This window comes from Lepus europaeus, chromosome 3 (genome assembly GCF_033115175.1).
Source record: "Lepus europaeus isolate LE1 chromosome 3, mLepTim1.pri, whole genome shotgun sequence".
NCBI classification, from domain to species: domain Eukaryota; kingdom Metazoa; phylum Chordata; class Mammalia; order Lagomorpha; family Leporidae; genus Lepus; species Lepus europaeus.
In genome coordinates this window covers 30,003,848-30,022,432 of record NC_084829.1, presented here as the reverse complement: position 1 = coordinate 30,022,432, position 18,585 = coordinate 30,003,848, and the positions used below count along the sequence as shown (strand labels likewise).

General features: G+C 38.2%; 1 protein-coding gene across 1 annotated transcript; it reads right to left on the bottom strand.

Annotated features, from left to right (window-relative positions):
• Nucleotides 1–14,074: 14,074 nt before the first annotated feature.
• Nucleotides 14,075–15,001, bottom strand: LOC133756456 (olfactory receptor 12D1-like). The gene has a single exon (XM_062187141.1). The coding sequence runs from the start codon at nucleotides 14,999–15,001 to the stop codon at nucleotides 14,075–14,077; it is 927 nt and encodes a 308-aa protein (XP_062043125.1).
• Nucleotides 15,002–18,585: the final 3,584 nt, after the last annotated feature.

Below are 18,585 nucleotides of genomic sequence, written 5' to 3'. Positions count from 1 at the left end.
AAATGCCCACATCAAGACTGGGTGAGGCCATCAAAGCCAGGAGCCCAGAACTTTATCTGCGTGTCCCACACAGGTACAGGGACCCAAGAACTGCTGCTTCCCAAGGTGCAATAGCAGGAAGCTGGAACAGAGGCAGAGTAGCTAGGACTGGAACCAGGCACTCTGACATCCGGTAGGGGGCATCTCAAGCAGCGACTCAACCTTTTGTAACTTGACTCTCAGAATCTCAGCATGAAGAATGATCAGAGATCAGCGTGTGTCCCTGTTTGGACTGCAACACAGCATATCACCACCAGGACAGACACGGGATCTCAAGTCAAAGGGAGGCCCTGCCTGAGGAACTCCCAAGGCCATCACCCTCGGTGACTGCAAGTCTGTGTCTTTTAACTGGAGAGTTGAGGCCATTAACGTTGAATGTGACTATTGAGAAGGAGTAACTTTGCCCTGCCATTTCCCAAAGATATTTTCTAATATATGGTTTGAGATTACTGTGATCTTTTGCTGTGAGGTTTCCTTCCTTTACCTTCTTTCATATTGGTGACCATGTTTCTGTGCTTCTGTCTGTAACACATCTTTAAGCATCTTTTGCAGGGCAGGATGAGTGGCAACAAATTCTTTCAGTTTCTGTTTGCTATGAAAAGTCTTAATTTCACCTTCATTCACAAATGAGAGCTTTGCTGGATATAATATTCTGGGCTGGCAGTTTTTCTCTCTTAGTACCTGGGCTATGTCTCACCATTCCCTTCTATCTTGTAGGGTTTCTGATGAGAAGTCTGCTGTGAGTCTAATTGGAGATGCTCTCAGAGTAATCTGACATTTCTCTCTTGCACATTTTAGGATCTTTTCTTTATGTTTCACTGTGGTGAGTTTGATTACAACATGTCGTGGTGAGGATCTCTTTTGGTCATGTTTATTAGGGGTTCTATAAGCTTCCTGTACTAAGATGCCTCTGTCCTTCTCCAAACCTGGGAAATTTTCTGCTAGTATCTCACTGAAAATGTCTTCTAATCCTTTCTCCCTCTCCATGCCTTCAGGAACTCCTAGAACCCAAATGTTGGTTTTTTTAATAGTATCCTGTAGATTCCCGACAATATTTTTTAGATTTCTAATTTCTCTTCTTTTCTTTGGTTTGCCTGTTTCCTTTCCTGTTCTCTTTCTTCTAAGTCTGATATTCTCTCTTCTGCTTCTCTGACTCTGTTTTTAAGGCTCTCTAATGCGTTTGTCATTTGATCTATTGAATTCTTCAATTCATTTTGATTTCTCTTCACTACCACAAAATCATGTTCTACTAGTTGTTTCATTTCATTTTGATTCCTCCTTAATATTTCATTTTCACGAGAGAGATTTTCTATCCTGTGCAGTAAGGATTTCTGTAGTTCATGCATTTGTTTTTGATAACTTCTAAATGTTCTCATCATATTTTTTCAAAATCCATGCCTTACATTTCTTCTTCTTCTTCAATTTGTTTTTGACAGGCAGAGTGGAGAGTGAGTGAGAGAGAGAGACAGAGAGAAAGTTCTTCCTTTTCCATTGGTTCACCCTCCAATGGCCACTGCGGCTGGTGTGCTGTGGCTAGCACACTGCGCTGATCTGAAGCCAAGAATCAGGTGTTTCTGGTCTCCCATGTGGGTGCAGGGCCCAAGAACTTCGGCCATCCTCCACTGTACTCCCGGGCCACAGCAGAGAGCTGGACTGGAAGAGGGGCAACCGGGACAGAATCTGGCACCCTGACTGGGACTAGAACCTGGTGTGCTAGTGCTGCAGGCAGAGGATTAGCCTATTGAGCTGCGGCGCCAGCCTTGCATTTCTTCTATGTCATCATCTTCATAATCTTGTATTGGTGTGTCATGTTCATTTGAGATTTTCATGATGTCTTCTTTGTTTTTGTTTCCTCAGTTTCTGCATTTGTTGTTTGGCATTGTGGAGATATTCTTTGGTTATTTTTTTTTTCACTGTGTTGGCTTTTCTCATTATACTATGACCCTAGATTATGTGGACTGTCTGCTTTTGGTGAATCTCTAGAGGCTTCTGGTGGGTGTTGCCGGAGAGCTCTGTTCAATTCTTAAGGGTTAAGCATGTGCCAAATTTGACACACCCAGGTTTGGCATGTTAAATCTTCTCTCTCTCTTGTCTCTCTTTTTTTATTCAGAAGGGAAGTAATTCTGCTCAACTGAGCTCTTCTACTCTATGGCAATCAGTGCCTGAGCACTAGCCCCAGTGGGTATAATATTTGTCTGCTCTGTCCCAGGGACCACACAAAGGATCTGTGCAGTCCTCAGTGTAAGCTCAGATTCCCCTGCAATGTCTCTCACTTGGTAGCCAAGTCTGCCCAAATTGGTGGCTTCTCACATGGAGAATACTCATGTCTCAGCCACAGCATGAGTTCTCCCACACACCCTCACTTTTTTCTACAGTCCTGGTTCATAAGCTCTACACATTCTTTAGATCTTAGTTTCCTGTTATTTCTCCCCACCAGAGTCAGTTTTTTCTGCTTTGCTGAGGGTGGGCAGATCCCCGAGCTGGTGCAGCTGTTACATATGTCAAAAATGGTGCCTGCTCTATTGTCTCACTCGCCTTTGTAAGGTGAGTGGGGAGAGAGAATCCTGTCCATACTGGTCCCTTTTATTTATTTATTTTTGTCTTCTCTAGTTAGGCTGGTGTACTTTCCCCCACGGGGCTTCAACCCTCATTCCCTCTAGGCTCTTCCTGCCGCTTTTCTGCCAGTGTCTTGGGCTACTGCAGTTTCTTTCATCTCACTTCCCTTTCCTGTGCTGGAGCAGAGACTCTCTCTGCAGCTGGGCTCCTGAGCCATGGGTGCCCATGCCCTCCACGTAGGTCCACCATGTCCCTCTAATTCTGGAAGAGTTTACTCTGAAGTTTTTTTTCCCTAACTCTTCCCTGAGACTACAGTATCTCCACTTTTACTAAACTATCTTTTCCTGGACTATCAGTGAGCTCCTTCCCTATTCCACCATCTTGGAGCCCCCCACGTTTTCTTGTTTTTTTTTTTCATGTTTCTTGTGTTCCTACAATGTTGTTTGAATTTGTAGTAAAATAGTTCCTTCTTCATGTAATAGTTTTTATTTTTGAAACGGATTGTTCTTTTTTAGGTGGAGTGTTTGGCCCATTTTGTAGTTGCTCTGGCCTAGCTTCCAGGTGGGCTCAGTGGTATAAACTCTTAGTGAGTTCCTGAGTTGTTCTGTGTTGGTAGTGCCTCTGAGCACCACCATTGTCCAGTCTGCAGCAGTTTGTGGTTGTATTGGTATGAGTTTGGACTGGATGTGGGTTTATAAGTGTGTGTCTTCAGTCTCCAGAAAGTTGTTTATCAACTGCACTACAGTTTGTGATGGCAATAGCCATATTTCTGGTGTGGTGGGAGCATGGAGGAGGCTTCCTGTTGTCCTGTCAGGTAAGCCTGAGAGATTATGGTTTTTAAGCACCAATAGTTAAGCCTTGGAACTGGGTGATGTGGGAGGGAATTTCCTCAGGTCCCCCCCCCCCCTCACACACACACACAGAATGAGAGAGACTTTGTCAGCATCCAGCTGTTCCATGTTTAGTTGTTTAGGTCATCCCAGCTGAGGCTCCAGACATTACTGAGCATAGTCAGCCTTATTTGCTGTGGTTTTCTCAAGTTCTGATCCAAAGAATTAGCTTTATTTTAGTGACTGGCTTCAGTCACAAGTTTTTTGGTACTTGTACATTATGCAGCATTAGACAATCAGAACTCTATTTGTTTCTTTTAGTTCAGAAACTCCTTACAGATTGAATTATGTAATAAATCTGATCAATAAAAATGCTAATTGAACAGTTTAGGGTACATGGTACCTTCTTCATACATGCATTACTTCTTCAACAAAACTGAATTGGAGGATTAAGGTGAGTTGAGTTGGGAAATAAAGGAAGCAAAAAACATATGTCAGAACCAAATTGTTTGGGTTTGTAAATGTGGATTCAGAGATTTTGTATAGTCAGCACATCAGTTAAAAAAAAAAAACCTTAATACTATTGTCTATTTATGGCTCTGGATTCTTTTAAATGTTGATATCCTTTCAGGTCCAGTCCCCTCTTTTAGGTGCTTGGAAGCTAGCAGACATAATCCTTTACACTTCTTTAGTTCCTGTAATACATCAGCCACTATTTAGTTCCAGTAATAAGTTAACAATTCATTGGTTTCATTTAGTATGCATTTGGGTCCAGGTAAGGAAAACAAAATAAGAATTTGATGTTTTTCACATTTCTCCTATCATTTTATGTTGCATTGTAGTCTGTCAAAATAAGGATAGAATCAGAAAAACAACACAAAAGGTCACAATGGGTTTTGAAAGTCATTGTTTTCCATGAGCAACAGTTGAAAGGAAAATAACATTTTTACAAGATAAAATGTGATTCTTGAGATATTTAAAAAACCTGGTTCCATCTCTAATGATACCTCATAGAACTCATTGGCAGTTTGATCATCGATGCCTAAAATATCTGTAGAGATACAGGTGGTAGAACTCTGTATTTGAGCCCTTGATTATTTTATGTCTTCATTAGTGATACATAGCATCATTCAACTTAATTACTTGTTTGCTTTCCTGAACAAGAAATCAATTTTCATTTGGGTTGTGAAATGTGAAAATTAAATCGTCCATTCTGTTAGTTAGAAATGCATTGCGTTTTTCACATCCCCATATTTTTGTGTATTATTAATAGAGATAACATGTTTCTCTTGCTTTTTTCTAGGTCATTTTCTCTTCAGCAGGAACTCTATGATAGTCATTCTCCTTAGCTATAGAGTCAGTCCTTTTGGGCTCATGATCTCTATTATAAAAATTCTCTCATGGAGAACTTTTTTACATTTAGCATTTCTAGGTATTTTGTTTGACTAAAATAATAAAAAAAATAATAAACCAATTATTTTAACATGAAAAGCATCTTGTGTACTAAGTGGTATGGCTCTTGTGCTCAAATCAGGGATGATATTTCAAGATGAACATTAGTCTCTTACAATCACTTTAACCTAGGCTCCTGCTTTCACTTTCCCCTTTTTAGGGCTTAAATATTTGGAAAACTTTATTATGATACTGCAAAATGATACTGATTTTCATATTACAGAGGTGTATTTAGAATGTTATTTGTTATATCACAAAGTTGCAAAAGTAGAGTATTTTCAGGGAAGCATCTAGAAAGTTAGAAATTGGCAGTTTTCATATTCAATGCAGTATAAAATCTAAATTTTTCTTTATGTCTCAAGTGGGAGTAAAAATTACAATCTCTGTATAGGCCAATCTGATAATATCTAACAGGAATATAATACCCTCGTCCCTTGACCCAACATTTCAACTCTAGGAATTTATTTTATGAACAGATTTTAGCAAAGTGATGCATGTGCTCTTAGGCATTGCAGCAAAAATTGGAACTAACATAGATATCCTGTGAGTGGGGACTGATTTATCTGTAGGAAGAAATACCTATATTTCTTGCTGTTTGCATAAATCTATGAAAGGACAAGTAACAAATAGTAATAGTGGTTGCCTATGAGGGGTAGAAGGGAGGTTGGGGACCTGGATGTGGGACAAAGGTCTGTCACCATCCTGTGTTGATAATGTGGCAGATATCATGCAAATTGAAACAGAATAAAAAAGATTTACACTAATAGTGAAATATCCAAAAGATAAACCTTGTTATACATCTTGGTTTGTTCAAGCAACAACATATTTTTGCTTTCTCTGAGTTTGGCTAATATAATTTAGCACAGTGTCTTCTAATTCTATCCACATTGCTGGAAATATCAGGATTTCATTTGCTTTCCTGACTGAATAATATTGTATTGTGTATATATACCACATTTTCTTCATATATTCATCAATCAGTAGACACAAAAGTTGATTCCATATCTTGGCTATTATGACTAACACTACAAATTTTTTGTTCCATTTTTTGAAAAAATAAACATTTGTATTTGCCTTTGTACACTTAATGGATCTTTGCACAGACAAACAAAAAAATGCTGATATTGGTTCCCCAAGAAGGATAAAATGGTGGCTGGAGATAGGGATATGGGGAAAAGGCTTGATACTATTCAATAAAATTTGGGTAAAATTTGGATAGTGATTTTTGAATCACTATCTATCAAAATAATAATAAAAAAGATCAACCAAAAAAACCAATCATGATGCACCTCTTAAATTTCCCTTCACTAATATGTAATGTGGCATTTACTCTAACAATTAAATAAGTATAGCCTTAAAATTAAAATCTTCCAAATATGAAAGCACAATATTTTATTGATCACATAAAGTGCCTTAACCTATATGGATTATAGAGCTACATGGGCTTATATATAATCAACTATTGAAACACAAGGATAATTTAACCACAATTCTAGACCCAAGTGTAAAAAAGAACATATTGAATATATAACAAAGAAATTTTATAAACTGCTTATTTTTTAAATTTGGGGTGGAGCCAAGATGGTGGATAGTGAGGACGTGCACCAATAGTCTGGAAAATAAAGTTTCATAAAAGTGGAATTACTGTAGCCTCAGGAAAAGATTCAAGAAAAAAACTGCAGAGGAAACGCTTCTGGATCTAGTGGATGTGACACAGAGGACATACAAGGAGCCCACCGCGTGGAAATCCAACCGCGGGACCCGAGCCGCAGAATCTCCCCAGAGCAGTAACCAACTGGAGGTAAGACAAAAGCCTCAGAAATGCGAGACATTAGTGGGGAAAGGCAGAGGCCCCTCCCTTCACTTGAGCAAAACAAAGAGCAGGCACCATTTTACATATGTAATGCGGCAATGAGTACACAAACACAGTAACTTTGGGTCTATGGTGAAACTTGAGAACACATTGAGGGCTGCATAAACTCTGTGTGTGGTCCCAGGGGTAGATCAAACAAATACTCACAGAGGCCAGATTTCAACTACCCTCAATTCCACTCAGCCATTCAGAATTACTTCCCAACTGAGTCAAAGAGAGAGAGAGAAAGAGAGAGAGAGAGAGAGAGAGAGAGAGAGAGAGAGAGATCCAGCAAGGAGCAAGGTGAGTCACTTTTTGCACAGCCTTAAACCTGAAGAATCAAGCAGAGCTCTCTGGCCACACCCATCACAGCCTCTAAGGATCCATCAAAGAGACAGCCCACTTAGAGGCATAGTATAACGAGAAAAAACACCACAGCAAAAAAAAAAAACACATAAATTATCTCCAACATGCCAAACAACAAACGTAGAAACTGAGGTAACAAGAGCAAGGAAGACACTATGATGCCCCCAAATGAACAAGACACCCCAATTCAAGATTATGAAGATGAAGAGATAGAGGAAATGCAAGAAGCGGATCTCAAAAAACTGATAAGAACATTAAAAAGTTCTCAAAAACAAATTCTTGAACTACAGAAATCCTTAATGGAAAAAATAGAAAACCTCTCTCGTGAAAATGAAATATTAAGGAGGAATCAAAATGAAATGAAACAACTAGTAGAACATGAAACTGTGATAGTGACAAGAAACCATAATGAAATGAAGAACTCAATAGATCAAATGACAAACACATTAGAGAGCCTTAAAAACAGAATGGGTGAAGCAGAAGAGAGAATATTGGAATTTGAATACAGAGAACAGGAAAGGAAACAATCAAATCAAAGAAAAGAAGAAGAAATCAGAAATCTAAAAAATACTGTCAGGAATCTACAGGAGACTATTAAAAAGCCCAACATTCGGGTTCTAGGAGTTCCTGAAGGCATGGAGAGGGAGAAAGGATTAGAAGGCATTTTCAGTGACATACTAGCAGAAAATTTCCAAGGTTTGGAGAAGGACAGAGACATCCTAGTACAGGAAGCTCATAGAACCCCTAATAAACATGACCAAAAGAGATCCTCACCACGACACGTCATAATCAAACTCACTACAGTGAAACACAAAGAAAAGATCCTAAAATGTGCAAGAGAGAAACGCCAGATTACTCTCAGAGGATCTCCAATTAGACTCACAGCTGATTTCTCATCAGAAACCCTACAAGCTAGGAGAGAATGGCGAGATATAACCCAGGTACTAAGAGAGAAAAACTGCCAGCCCAGAATATTATATCCTGCAAAGCTCTCATTTGTGAATGAAGGTGAAATAAAGACCTTTCACAGCAAATAGAAATTGAAAGAATTTGTCGCCACTCGTCCAGCCCTGCAAAAGATGCTTAAAGATGTGTTACATACAGAAACACAGAAACACGGTCACCAATATGAAAAAAGGTAAAGGAAGGAAACCTCACAGCAAAAGATCACAGGAATCTCAAACCATATATTAGAAAATATCTTTGGGAAATGGCAGGGCAAAGTTACTCCATCTCAATAGCCACATTGAATGATAATGGCTTGAACTGTCCAGTTAAAAGACACTGATTGGTGGATTGGATAAAGGAACAAAACCCATCTTTTTGCTGCTTACAAGAAACTCATCTTTCCAACAATGATGCATACAGGCTGAAAGTGAAAGGCTGGAAAAAGATATACCATGCCAACAGAAATGAAAAAAGAGCGGGCGTAGCCATCTTAATATCAGACAACATAAACTTTACCACAAAAACTGTCAGGAGAGACAAAAAGGGGCACTATTTAATGATTAAGGGATCCATTCAACAGGAAGATATAACGATTATCAATGTATATGCACCTAATTACAGGGCACCAGCTTATTGAAAAGACTTGTTAAGGGACTTAAAGGGAGACTTAGACCCCAATACAATAGTACTGGGGGACTTCAATACTCCACTCTCAGAGATAGACAGATTAACAGGACAGAATAGCAACAATGAGACAGTAGATTTAAATGACACTATAGCTCAAATGGATCTAACAGATATCTACAGAACATTTCATCCTACATCTAAAGACTTTACATTCTTCTCAGAAGTACATGGAACCTTCTCTAGGATTGACCACATACTAGGCCATAAAGCAAGCCTCAGCAAATTCAAAAGAATTAGAATCATACCATGCAGCTTCTCAGACCATAAAGGAATGAAGTTGGAAATTAGCAACTTGGGAATCCCTAGAGCACGTGCAAACACATGGAGATTGAACAACATGCTCCTGAATGAACAATGGGTCATAGAAGAAATTAAAAGAGAAATCAAAAATTTTCTGGAAGTAAATGAGGATAACAGCACAACATACCAAAACCTATGGGATACAACAAAAGCAGTGTTAAGAGGAAAGTTTATATCAATAGGTGCCTACATCAAGAATGAGCTTTCAAGTCATATCAAGGATCTAGAAAATCTTCAGCAAACCAAACCCAAACCCAGTAGGAGAAGAGAAATAATTAAAATCAAAGAAGAAATCAACAGGATTGAATCCAAAAAAAAAACATTACAAAAAATCAGCCAACGAGGAGCTGGTTTTTTTGAAAAAATAAACAAAATGGACACCCCATTGGCCCAACTAACTAAAAAAAGAAGAGAAAAGACCCAAATCAATAGGATCAGAGATGAAAAGGGAAACAACAACAGACGTCAGAGAAATAAAAAGAATCATCAGAAATTACTACAAGGACTTGTATGCCAGCAAACAGGGAAATCTATCAGAAATGGACAGATTCTTGGACACATACAACCTACCTAAATTGAGCCAAGAAGACATAGAAAACCTAAACAGACCCATAACTGACAAAGAAATTGAAACAGTAATAAAGGCCCTCCCAACAAAGAAAAGCCCAGGGCCAGATGGATTCACTGCTGAGTTCTACCAGACATTTAGAGAAGAACTAACTCCAATTCTTCTCAAACTATTCAGAACAATCGAAAAAGAGGGAATCCTCCCAAATTCTTTCTATGAAGCCAGCATCACCTTAATTCCTAAGCCGGAAAAAGATGCAGCATTGAAAGAGAATTACAGACCAATATCCCTGATGAACATAGATGCAAAAATACTCAATAAAATTCTGGCCAATAGAATGCAACAACACAGCAGAAAGATCATCCACCCAGACCAAGTGGGATTTATCCCTGGTATGCAGGGATGGTTCAACGTTCATTAAACAATCAACGTAAAACACCACATTAACAGACTGCAGAAGAAAAACCATATGATTCTCTCAATAGACGCAGAGAAAGCATTTGATAAAATACAACACCCTTTCATGATGAAAACTCTAAGCAAACTGGGTATGCAAGGAACATTCCTCAATACAATCAAAGCAATATAGGAAAAACCCACGGCCAACATCCTATTGAATGGGGAAAAGTTGGAAGCATTTCCGCTGAGATCTGGTACCAGACAGGGATGCCCACTCTCACCACTGATATTCAATATAGTTCTGGAAGTTCTAGCCAGAGCTATTAGGCAAGAAAAAGAAATTAAAGGGATACAAATTGGGAAGGAAGAACTCAAACGATTCCTCTTTGCAGATGATATGATTCTTTATTTAGGGGACCCAAAGAACTTTACTAAGAGACTACTGGAACTCATCGAAGAGTTTGGCAAAGTAGCAGGATATAAAATCAATGCACAAAAATCAACAGCCTTTGTATACACAGGCAATGCCATGGCTGAGGAAGAATTTCTAAGATCAATCCCATTCACAATAGCTACAAAACAATCAAATACCTTGGAATAAACTTAACCAAGGACGTTAAAGATCTCTACGATGAAAACTACAAAACCTTACAGAAAGAAATAGAAGAGAATACCAAAAAATGGAGAAATCTTCCATGCTCATGGATTGGAAGAATCAATATCATCAAAATGTCTATTCTCCAAAAGCAATTTATACATTTAATGCAATACCAATCAAGATACCGAAGACCTTCTTCTCAGATCTGGAAAAAATGATGCAGAAAATCATATGGAGACACAGAAGACCTCGAATAGCCAAAGCAATCTTGTACAACAAAAACAAAGCCGGAGGCATCACAATCCCAGATTTCAGGACATACTACAGGGCAGTTGTTATCAAAACAGCATGGTACTGGTACAGAAACAGATGGATAGACCAATGGAACAGAATAGAAACACCAGAAATCAATCCAAACATCTACAGCCAAAGTATATTTGACCAAAGATCCAAATCTAATCACTGGAATAAGGACAGCCTATTCAATAAATGGTGCTGGGAAAATTGGATTTCCACATGCAGAAGTTTGAAGCAAGACCCATACCTATCACCTTACACAAAAATTCACTCAACATGGATTAAAGACTTAAATCTATGACCCAAAACAACCGAATTATTAGAGAGCATTGGAAAAACCCTGCAAGATAAAGGTATAGGCAAACACTTCTTGGAAAAGACCCCAGGAGCACAGGCAGTCAAGACCAGAATTAACATTTGGGATTGCATCAAATTGAGAAGTTTCTGTACTGCAAAAGAAACAGTCAGGAAAGTGAAGAGGCAACCGACAGAATGGGAAAAAATATTTGCAAACTATGCAAGAGATAAAGGGTTGATAACCAGAATCTACAAAGAAATCAAGAAAATCCACAACAACAAAACAAACAACCCACTTAAGTGATTGGCCAAGGACCTCAAGAGACATTTTTCGAAAGAGGAAATCCAAATGGCCAACAGACACATGAAAAAATGTTCAAGATCACTAGCCATCAGAGAAATGCAAATCAAAACCACAATGAGGTTTCACCTCACCCCGGTGAGAATGGCTCACATTCAGAAATCTACCAACAACAGATGCTGGAGAGGATGTGGGGAAAAAGGGACACTAACCCACTGTTGGTGGGAATGCAAACTGGTTAAGCCACTATGGAAGTCTTTCTGGAGATTCCTCAGAAACCTGAACATAACCCTACCATACAACCCAGCCATCCCACTCCTTGGAATTTACCCAAAGGAAATTAATTTGGCTAATAAAAAAGCCATCTACACATTAATGTTTATTGCAGCTCAATTCACAATAGCTAAGACCTGGAGCCCACCCAAATGCCCATCAACAGTAGACTAGATAAAGAAATTATGGGACATGTACTCTATAGAATACTATACAGCAGTCAAAAACAATGAAACCCGGTCATTTGCAACAAGATGGAGGAATCTGGAAAACATCATGCTGAGCGAATTAAGCCAGTCCAAAGAGACAAATATCATTTGTTTTCCCTGATTGGCGACAACTAACTGAGCACCAAAGGGAAAACCTGTTGAAGTTAAATGGACACCATAAGAAACAATGACCTGATCAGCTCTTGTCCTGACTTTAGATGTACAGTGTAATACTTTATCCTTTTTAGTATTTTCGTTGTTTTGTTGAACTAGTTCTATTGGTTGAACTCTGTAATTAAGACACAATTATTCTTAGGTGTTTAAATTTTAACTGAAAAGTGATCCCTGTGAAATTTCAGAGTGGAAAAAAGAGGGAGGAGATGTACAATTTGGAACATGCTCAATCGGACTTGCCCCAAATGGTGGAGTTAGAAATGTGCCAGGGGATTCCAATACAATCCCATCAAGGTGGCATGTACCAATGCCATCTCACTAGTCCAAGTGATGAATTCCAGTTCACATTCGATGGCTCTGATAGGTCTAAGAGTCAAAGGGATCACACAAACAAGACAAGTGTCTACTAATACTAACTGATAGAAGCAAAAAGGGAGAGAAAGATCCAACATGGGAAGTGGGATACACAGCAGACTCATAGAATGGCAGATGTCCTAAACAACACTTTGGCCTCAGAATCAGCCCTTAAGGCATTTGGATCTGGCTGAAGAGCCCATGAGAGTATTGTAGGCATGGAAAGCCAAGACACCATGGAAAAGAAAAAAAAAAAGAAGAAGACCTAAATGAAAGATCTCTGTGAGTGAGATCCCAGTGGAAAGAACAGGGCCATCAAAGAAGGAGGTACCTTTCTCTGAAGGGAGGAGAGAACTTCCACTTTGACTATGACCCTATCGGAATAAGATCAAAGTCAGCGAACTCTAAAGGCTCCCATAGCCCTGACAGCTCATGACTAGAGCCTAGGGAGATTACTGACGCCATGAACAGGAGTGTCAAATTGTTAAGTCAGCAACAAAAGTCACTGTGTACTTACATCCCATGTTGGATCTGTCCCTAATGTTTTGTCTAATGTGCAGTGATGCTATAACTAGTACTGAAACAGTATTTTTACACTTTGTGTTTCTGCGTGGGTAAAAACTGATGTGATCTTTACTAATATATACTGAATCGATCTTCTGTATATAAAGATAATTGGAAATGAAAAAAGGAAAAACCTGGTGTTAAATTGGAAATGGCATAGAAAATTAATTTTTTAAAAAAATATATTATGTAAGATCTCTGTCTTTAATGTACTGTACACTCTTATTTAATGCTATAACTAGTACTCCAGCAGTATTTTTTTTCCATTTGTGTTGCTATATGGGGGCAAACTGTTGAAATCGTTACCTAATATATACTAAACTGATCTTCTGTATATAAAGAGAATTGAAAATGAATCATGATGTGATTGGAAGGGGAGAGGGAGCGGGAAAGGGGAGGGTTGTGGGTGGGAGGGAAATTTTGGGAGGGGGAAGCCATTGTAACCCATAAGCTGTACTTTGGAAATTTATATTTATTAAATAAAAGTTTAATTAAAAATTTTTTAAATTTATGTTATATGAACAAATTTCATGTATTTCATATATACAGATTTAAGAGTAAAGTAATTCTTCCTATGCTCCCTCTGTCCCACACACACTCCCACTCTTCTTCCTCCTTCCTTTCTTATTCTTTTAATTTTTACAATTATGTATTTTCAGTTCATCATATGATTTACCCTCAACTAAGTAAAGAATTCAATGAATAGAACAAAAAATACTGCACCTCAACAGTAGAGACAAAGGCTATAAACAATTATCAATTTTATCAATTGATATTACAAAGAAATCCTCAGCATTGAGTCCATTGCTAGTGTCACAACTGTTCAAATTTCCTTATATTATGTAGGAATTGTATTTAACACAACAGATTGGACTTTCCCAGATTTTTTACTTCATGCAATTCTCTGTTATAATATGCTACATAATTTGAGAAGCAGTTATAATTCCCATATCAATCTTCTAATTGCTTAGTTAGTTGTGTCTTAGAAGAGTTTTATATAAACCTTGAAGTCAGAACCTCTTTCTTATAGCCCTACTCAAGGCACTCTTCACTTCCTTGTTTCTCAAAGTGTAGATGAGTGGATTTAGCACTGGAGTGACCACACTATACATGATGGCAATGATCCAGTCCTGCTCCAGGGAGTTCCCTGAGGCAGGTCTCGTGTAGGTGAAGAGAACAGGCACAAAGAAAAGAATAACTACCATGAAGTGGGAGGCACAAGTGGACAGAGTTTTATGAAGCATCCTGCAAGAATGAGTCTTGAAGAACAGATAGATAATAATGTAGCAATAAGAGAGAAGTGTCAGAAAGAAGGGACCCATGGCAATGGTCCCTGTGACAGCATTGAGCAGCCACTGGTTGAGCTCAGTGTTCCCACAGGCCAGCTTCAGCAATGGCTTAATATCACAGAAGAAGTGGTGGATCTGGTTAGAAGCACAGAAGTCCAAACGAGAGGTCATAATGGAGTGCAGTAGGGCATGGAAAAAGCCAATGGTCCAGATTGTAATAGCCATCTGTGTGCAGAGCTGACGACTCACGATGAGAGTGTAGTGGAGAGGCTTGCAGATAGCCACAAAGCGGTCAAAGGCCATCACGGCCAGCAACATGGCCTCTGTGCTACCCAGGAAGTGGAAGAAATGGAGCTGGCTCATGCATCCCAAGAAAGAAATGGTTCTGTGTGTGGAGAGGAAGTTCTCCAGCATCTTTGGCAGAGTCACCGTGGAGTAGCAGATATCTAGACATGACAGGTTTCCCAGGAAGAAATACATAGGTGAGTGGAGTCTTGGATCAGAGATGACAACTGTAAGGATGGCGCCATTCCCTGTCACATTGGCAAAGTAGATGGTGAGGAAAACCACAAACAGAAAAGCTTGCAATTCCTGGATGTCTGTTACTCCCAGGAGGAGAAATTCACTGACTGAGGTTTGATTCAGCATCACTGAAAAGAAAAGAGAAGGTAATAAATGGAACAACATCTTTAATGTGGATCCATCTTTACAGTAGTGCTGACTCCCCAAATCAAAAGTATTTTGAGGGTATGTATTATTGTTTTACACAATCTCGACCCCAGAGTCTGTGTAGCATTTGGGCCTTGAGATTACTCCATCAAGGTTGCAGGTCTGCTATGGATTGTAACTCAACAATGCTCTTTTATTATATTTATCATCTAGATTTGTCTTTCTCCCTGGATTCAGAGTTAGATGTAAGTTAACCATCTTTGGTTATGAACAACTGTGTTCTGATACAACTTCATTCTCATCTTTCTAAGTTATAAGAGAGCAGTTTTTCAAGTAATCTACATACTGCTATCTCTTAATAGCACTGGGTGGGAGATCTTATTCTGTTTTCATCTTTCTGTATCTCTGAAATAAATAAATATATAAAGATTAAAAATAAAATAATAATTGCTTTTCCTCAGAATGTGAGCAGAGTTAGCAATGTTATTTACTTATCTATTCCTGTTCTATATCCCTGGAAAAAACCTGGAGCCCTGTCAGTTTAGGAAACCAGATCACACTAATCAGAATTTACCTGAGGTGTACTTGAAGTTTTATTCCTGCCATATGATGCTGAGCTTAGTCTCTTCCAACAATCTCAGCTTTAACATTTGCCAGTATAGGCTCCCTTAGTGGCTGGCATTGTGACAGAGCAGGTTGTGCTTATGTCACAGTGCCTGTGAGAATGGCATTCCACGTCAGACTGCTGGTTTGAGTCCTGGTTGTCATACTTCCAATGAAGCTCCCTGTTAATGTACCTGGCATGGTAGCAGATTATACTGCAAGTATTTATTTCCTGACACCCAATTGGGAGACCAGGATGGAGTTCCTGGGTTCTGGGTTTGGTTTGGCCAGACCTGAATTTTGCAGCCATTTGGCGAGTGTACTAACAGATTAAGATCTCTCTCTCTCTCTGTCCCTTCCCCACTCTCTGTCACTCTCACTCCTCTTTTCAATGTAATAAATGACCAAAAATACTTTAGAGTATTAAATATAGACTCACATATTGCTTATTTGAGACAAATGTTATTGTTATTCTAAGGTTTAGTTGCTCTAGGAGTCTTTTTCCTTTTCCAGATGCCTGACTGAATTCTTTCCCAGAATTCCAACTGTTGTGGCCATTTTGATAGTAGGTGAAGATCTCTTCTTCTCTCCTTGTCTCTTCCTCTCTTTCTGTATCTTTGCCTTTCAAATAAATAAATTAAAAAAAATTTCTCCAGTGATATCAATAGCTCCTCCTTCACTTCACCTAACACTGTCATTTCCCTTAGTATCTGTGATTTCAGCCCTCGTGAAAATCTTCTCCCTCTTTTTTTGAAGATATTTCCTTAAGTCCTATTTTTATTCTGACCTAGATAAATATCAAAGAATATACTACCTCAAGTGAGGTTCTAGAATTCCTTCAATGAGACACTTGTAGTTACCTTTCATGACCCCAGAAGTTTGCTGCTTCATAATAGATTTATTCAAGCCTGCCACAAATTCTCATCCTATTTGAAAATGTGTTTTTTTCTATTTGTGTTTTCTTTCCATTAAATTAATTGCCTGTTTTTTACTAATGAAAATATTGTTTCTATTTCTTTTGCAGAATTGAAATGTTTGATATGGTGAACATTAAATCTTTTTATTTGTTAATTGTCTGTAGCCCTTGCCTATATCCCTGCTGGATTATAATCTTTTTACTTGCTAAGTTCTCTATTTAGTGGGGCACCAAGCCTTTGAGTATAATGTAAATTAAAAATGTTATTTCAACTAGTACTCCAACAGTATTTTTCACTTTGTGTTGCTATGTGGGTGCAAACTGTTGAAATCTTTACTTAATATATACTAAATTGATCTTCTGTATATAAAGAGAATTGAAAATGAATACTCATGTGAATGGAAGGGAAAAGGGAGTGGGAAAGGGGAGCGTTGCGGGTGGGAGGGAAGTTATGGGGGGGGGAAGCCATTGTAATCCATAAGCTGTACTTTGGAAATTTATATTCATTAAATAAAAGTTTTAAAAATGTTATTTCAAAATATATAAATGAATAAACATTTGAAAGATAAGTTAGTTTTAATAAGGTTTAATATCTGACCAAATTTGCACTATGTACTGAAAGGGAGAACTCTTTTCCTGTGCATTATTTGTAAAGAATCTGACATTATCTCCTATCAATACACTGACAAAAGTAGACATAATTTTGTGATAGCTTCCTGTTTGTGAATTAGCTTTTACACATTCGGAAGGAAGAAGCAAGTGTATGTGCAAAATATAGAAATGGGAGGCACTGAGAAAAGAATAAGAATTTTAAGGCCTTCTGAAGACCATTGGAGTGTTTCCCATAGAAGGGGTATCATTAAAGCCTGTTCAGTCAATGAGGGGAGGAGAAACTGATCTGATGTGACTAGAGGAAAAGTGGGTGAACTGGAAAACTCTTCTAGAAAGTCCATGGAACTTTTGCTTTTCTAACTGGAGGAAATTTTGCAAAATTAAGCTCTAATACACCTCCATAAAGGGCTGCCTTCAAACAATTCAGGGTAACCTCCTTTGATATCTGTGTATAGTCTTTGTACACCAAAAATTTTTATCACCTTATGGCCCACAAAATAGAATTGCATAAAATCCATTGAGTAAAAAAATTTAAATATCATACTCTTCTGAAGGGCATGATTCTTTTGCTGCCACTTTACTATCTAGAGATTACAGATTTGCTTTAGAAAATGTCTCAGGAAACAACCTAATTGAATGCAATGTAGAAGTAAAACAGTAAGAAGTAAATATTCATCAGAAATGCAATGAGGAGGCAAATATAAAAAATCACACACATCAGCTCCAAGTCCTGGACACTTTAATAATAGCATGCAGGCAAATAATGCACTCATAGGTAGAAAATATGGGTAACTATCCAGCCTAGCTCTTACCTGAGTGAGAGAGAAGAATCAAAGCTAAGAAAACTTTTTAGGTTTTCAGTGACTATGAATAATAAATACATTTGAAGTGACAATTCATGTTAGAGTTGGAACGTAACTCTTCATCTTCAAATGTCTCTTCGTCAAATTCTACTTGTACTTTTAATGATTCATTAATCTCTAGACATAAAAATCCTGAGAGAGACTATCCCCTGGTGCTGAGAGTAATTTTTGTATGAATAAACAGCCTCCTGGTTTATCAGTAATGAGGGAGTAGCTTTGTGAAATTCTTCCATGAATTTCCATTTTCTGGTTATTCCTATTTTTCCCTTTTTACTGTTTTTCTTCCTTAGTTTCAGAACAATGGACAACAGGGTTCACAATAATCCATTATGTATTAGTAAAATATCCTTAACTCAGTTTCATCTAATGTTAACATCTGTTGAAAGATAGAAATTTACAGTGATGATTAGGCCTCATTTATTATTTGGATTGCAAAAAATTCCCCTCATTTCCTAAAATAAGGATATGGGCTCACTTTTTCTTTCTCAAGAAGCTATCTTGAAAAATAGTTTGGAGTAGAAAGTGGAAAGAAAATTGGTAATGACTAGGGGACTATAGTTTACAATGTT

Bases quoted from the DNA above. Each gene is read 5' to 3' on its own strand.
- LOC133756456 (XM_062187141.1), bottom strand. From the start codon at position 15,001: ATGCTGAATCAAACCTCAGTCAGTGAATTTCTCCTCCTGGGAGTAACA.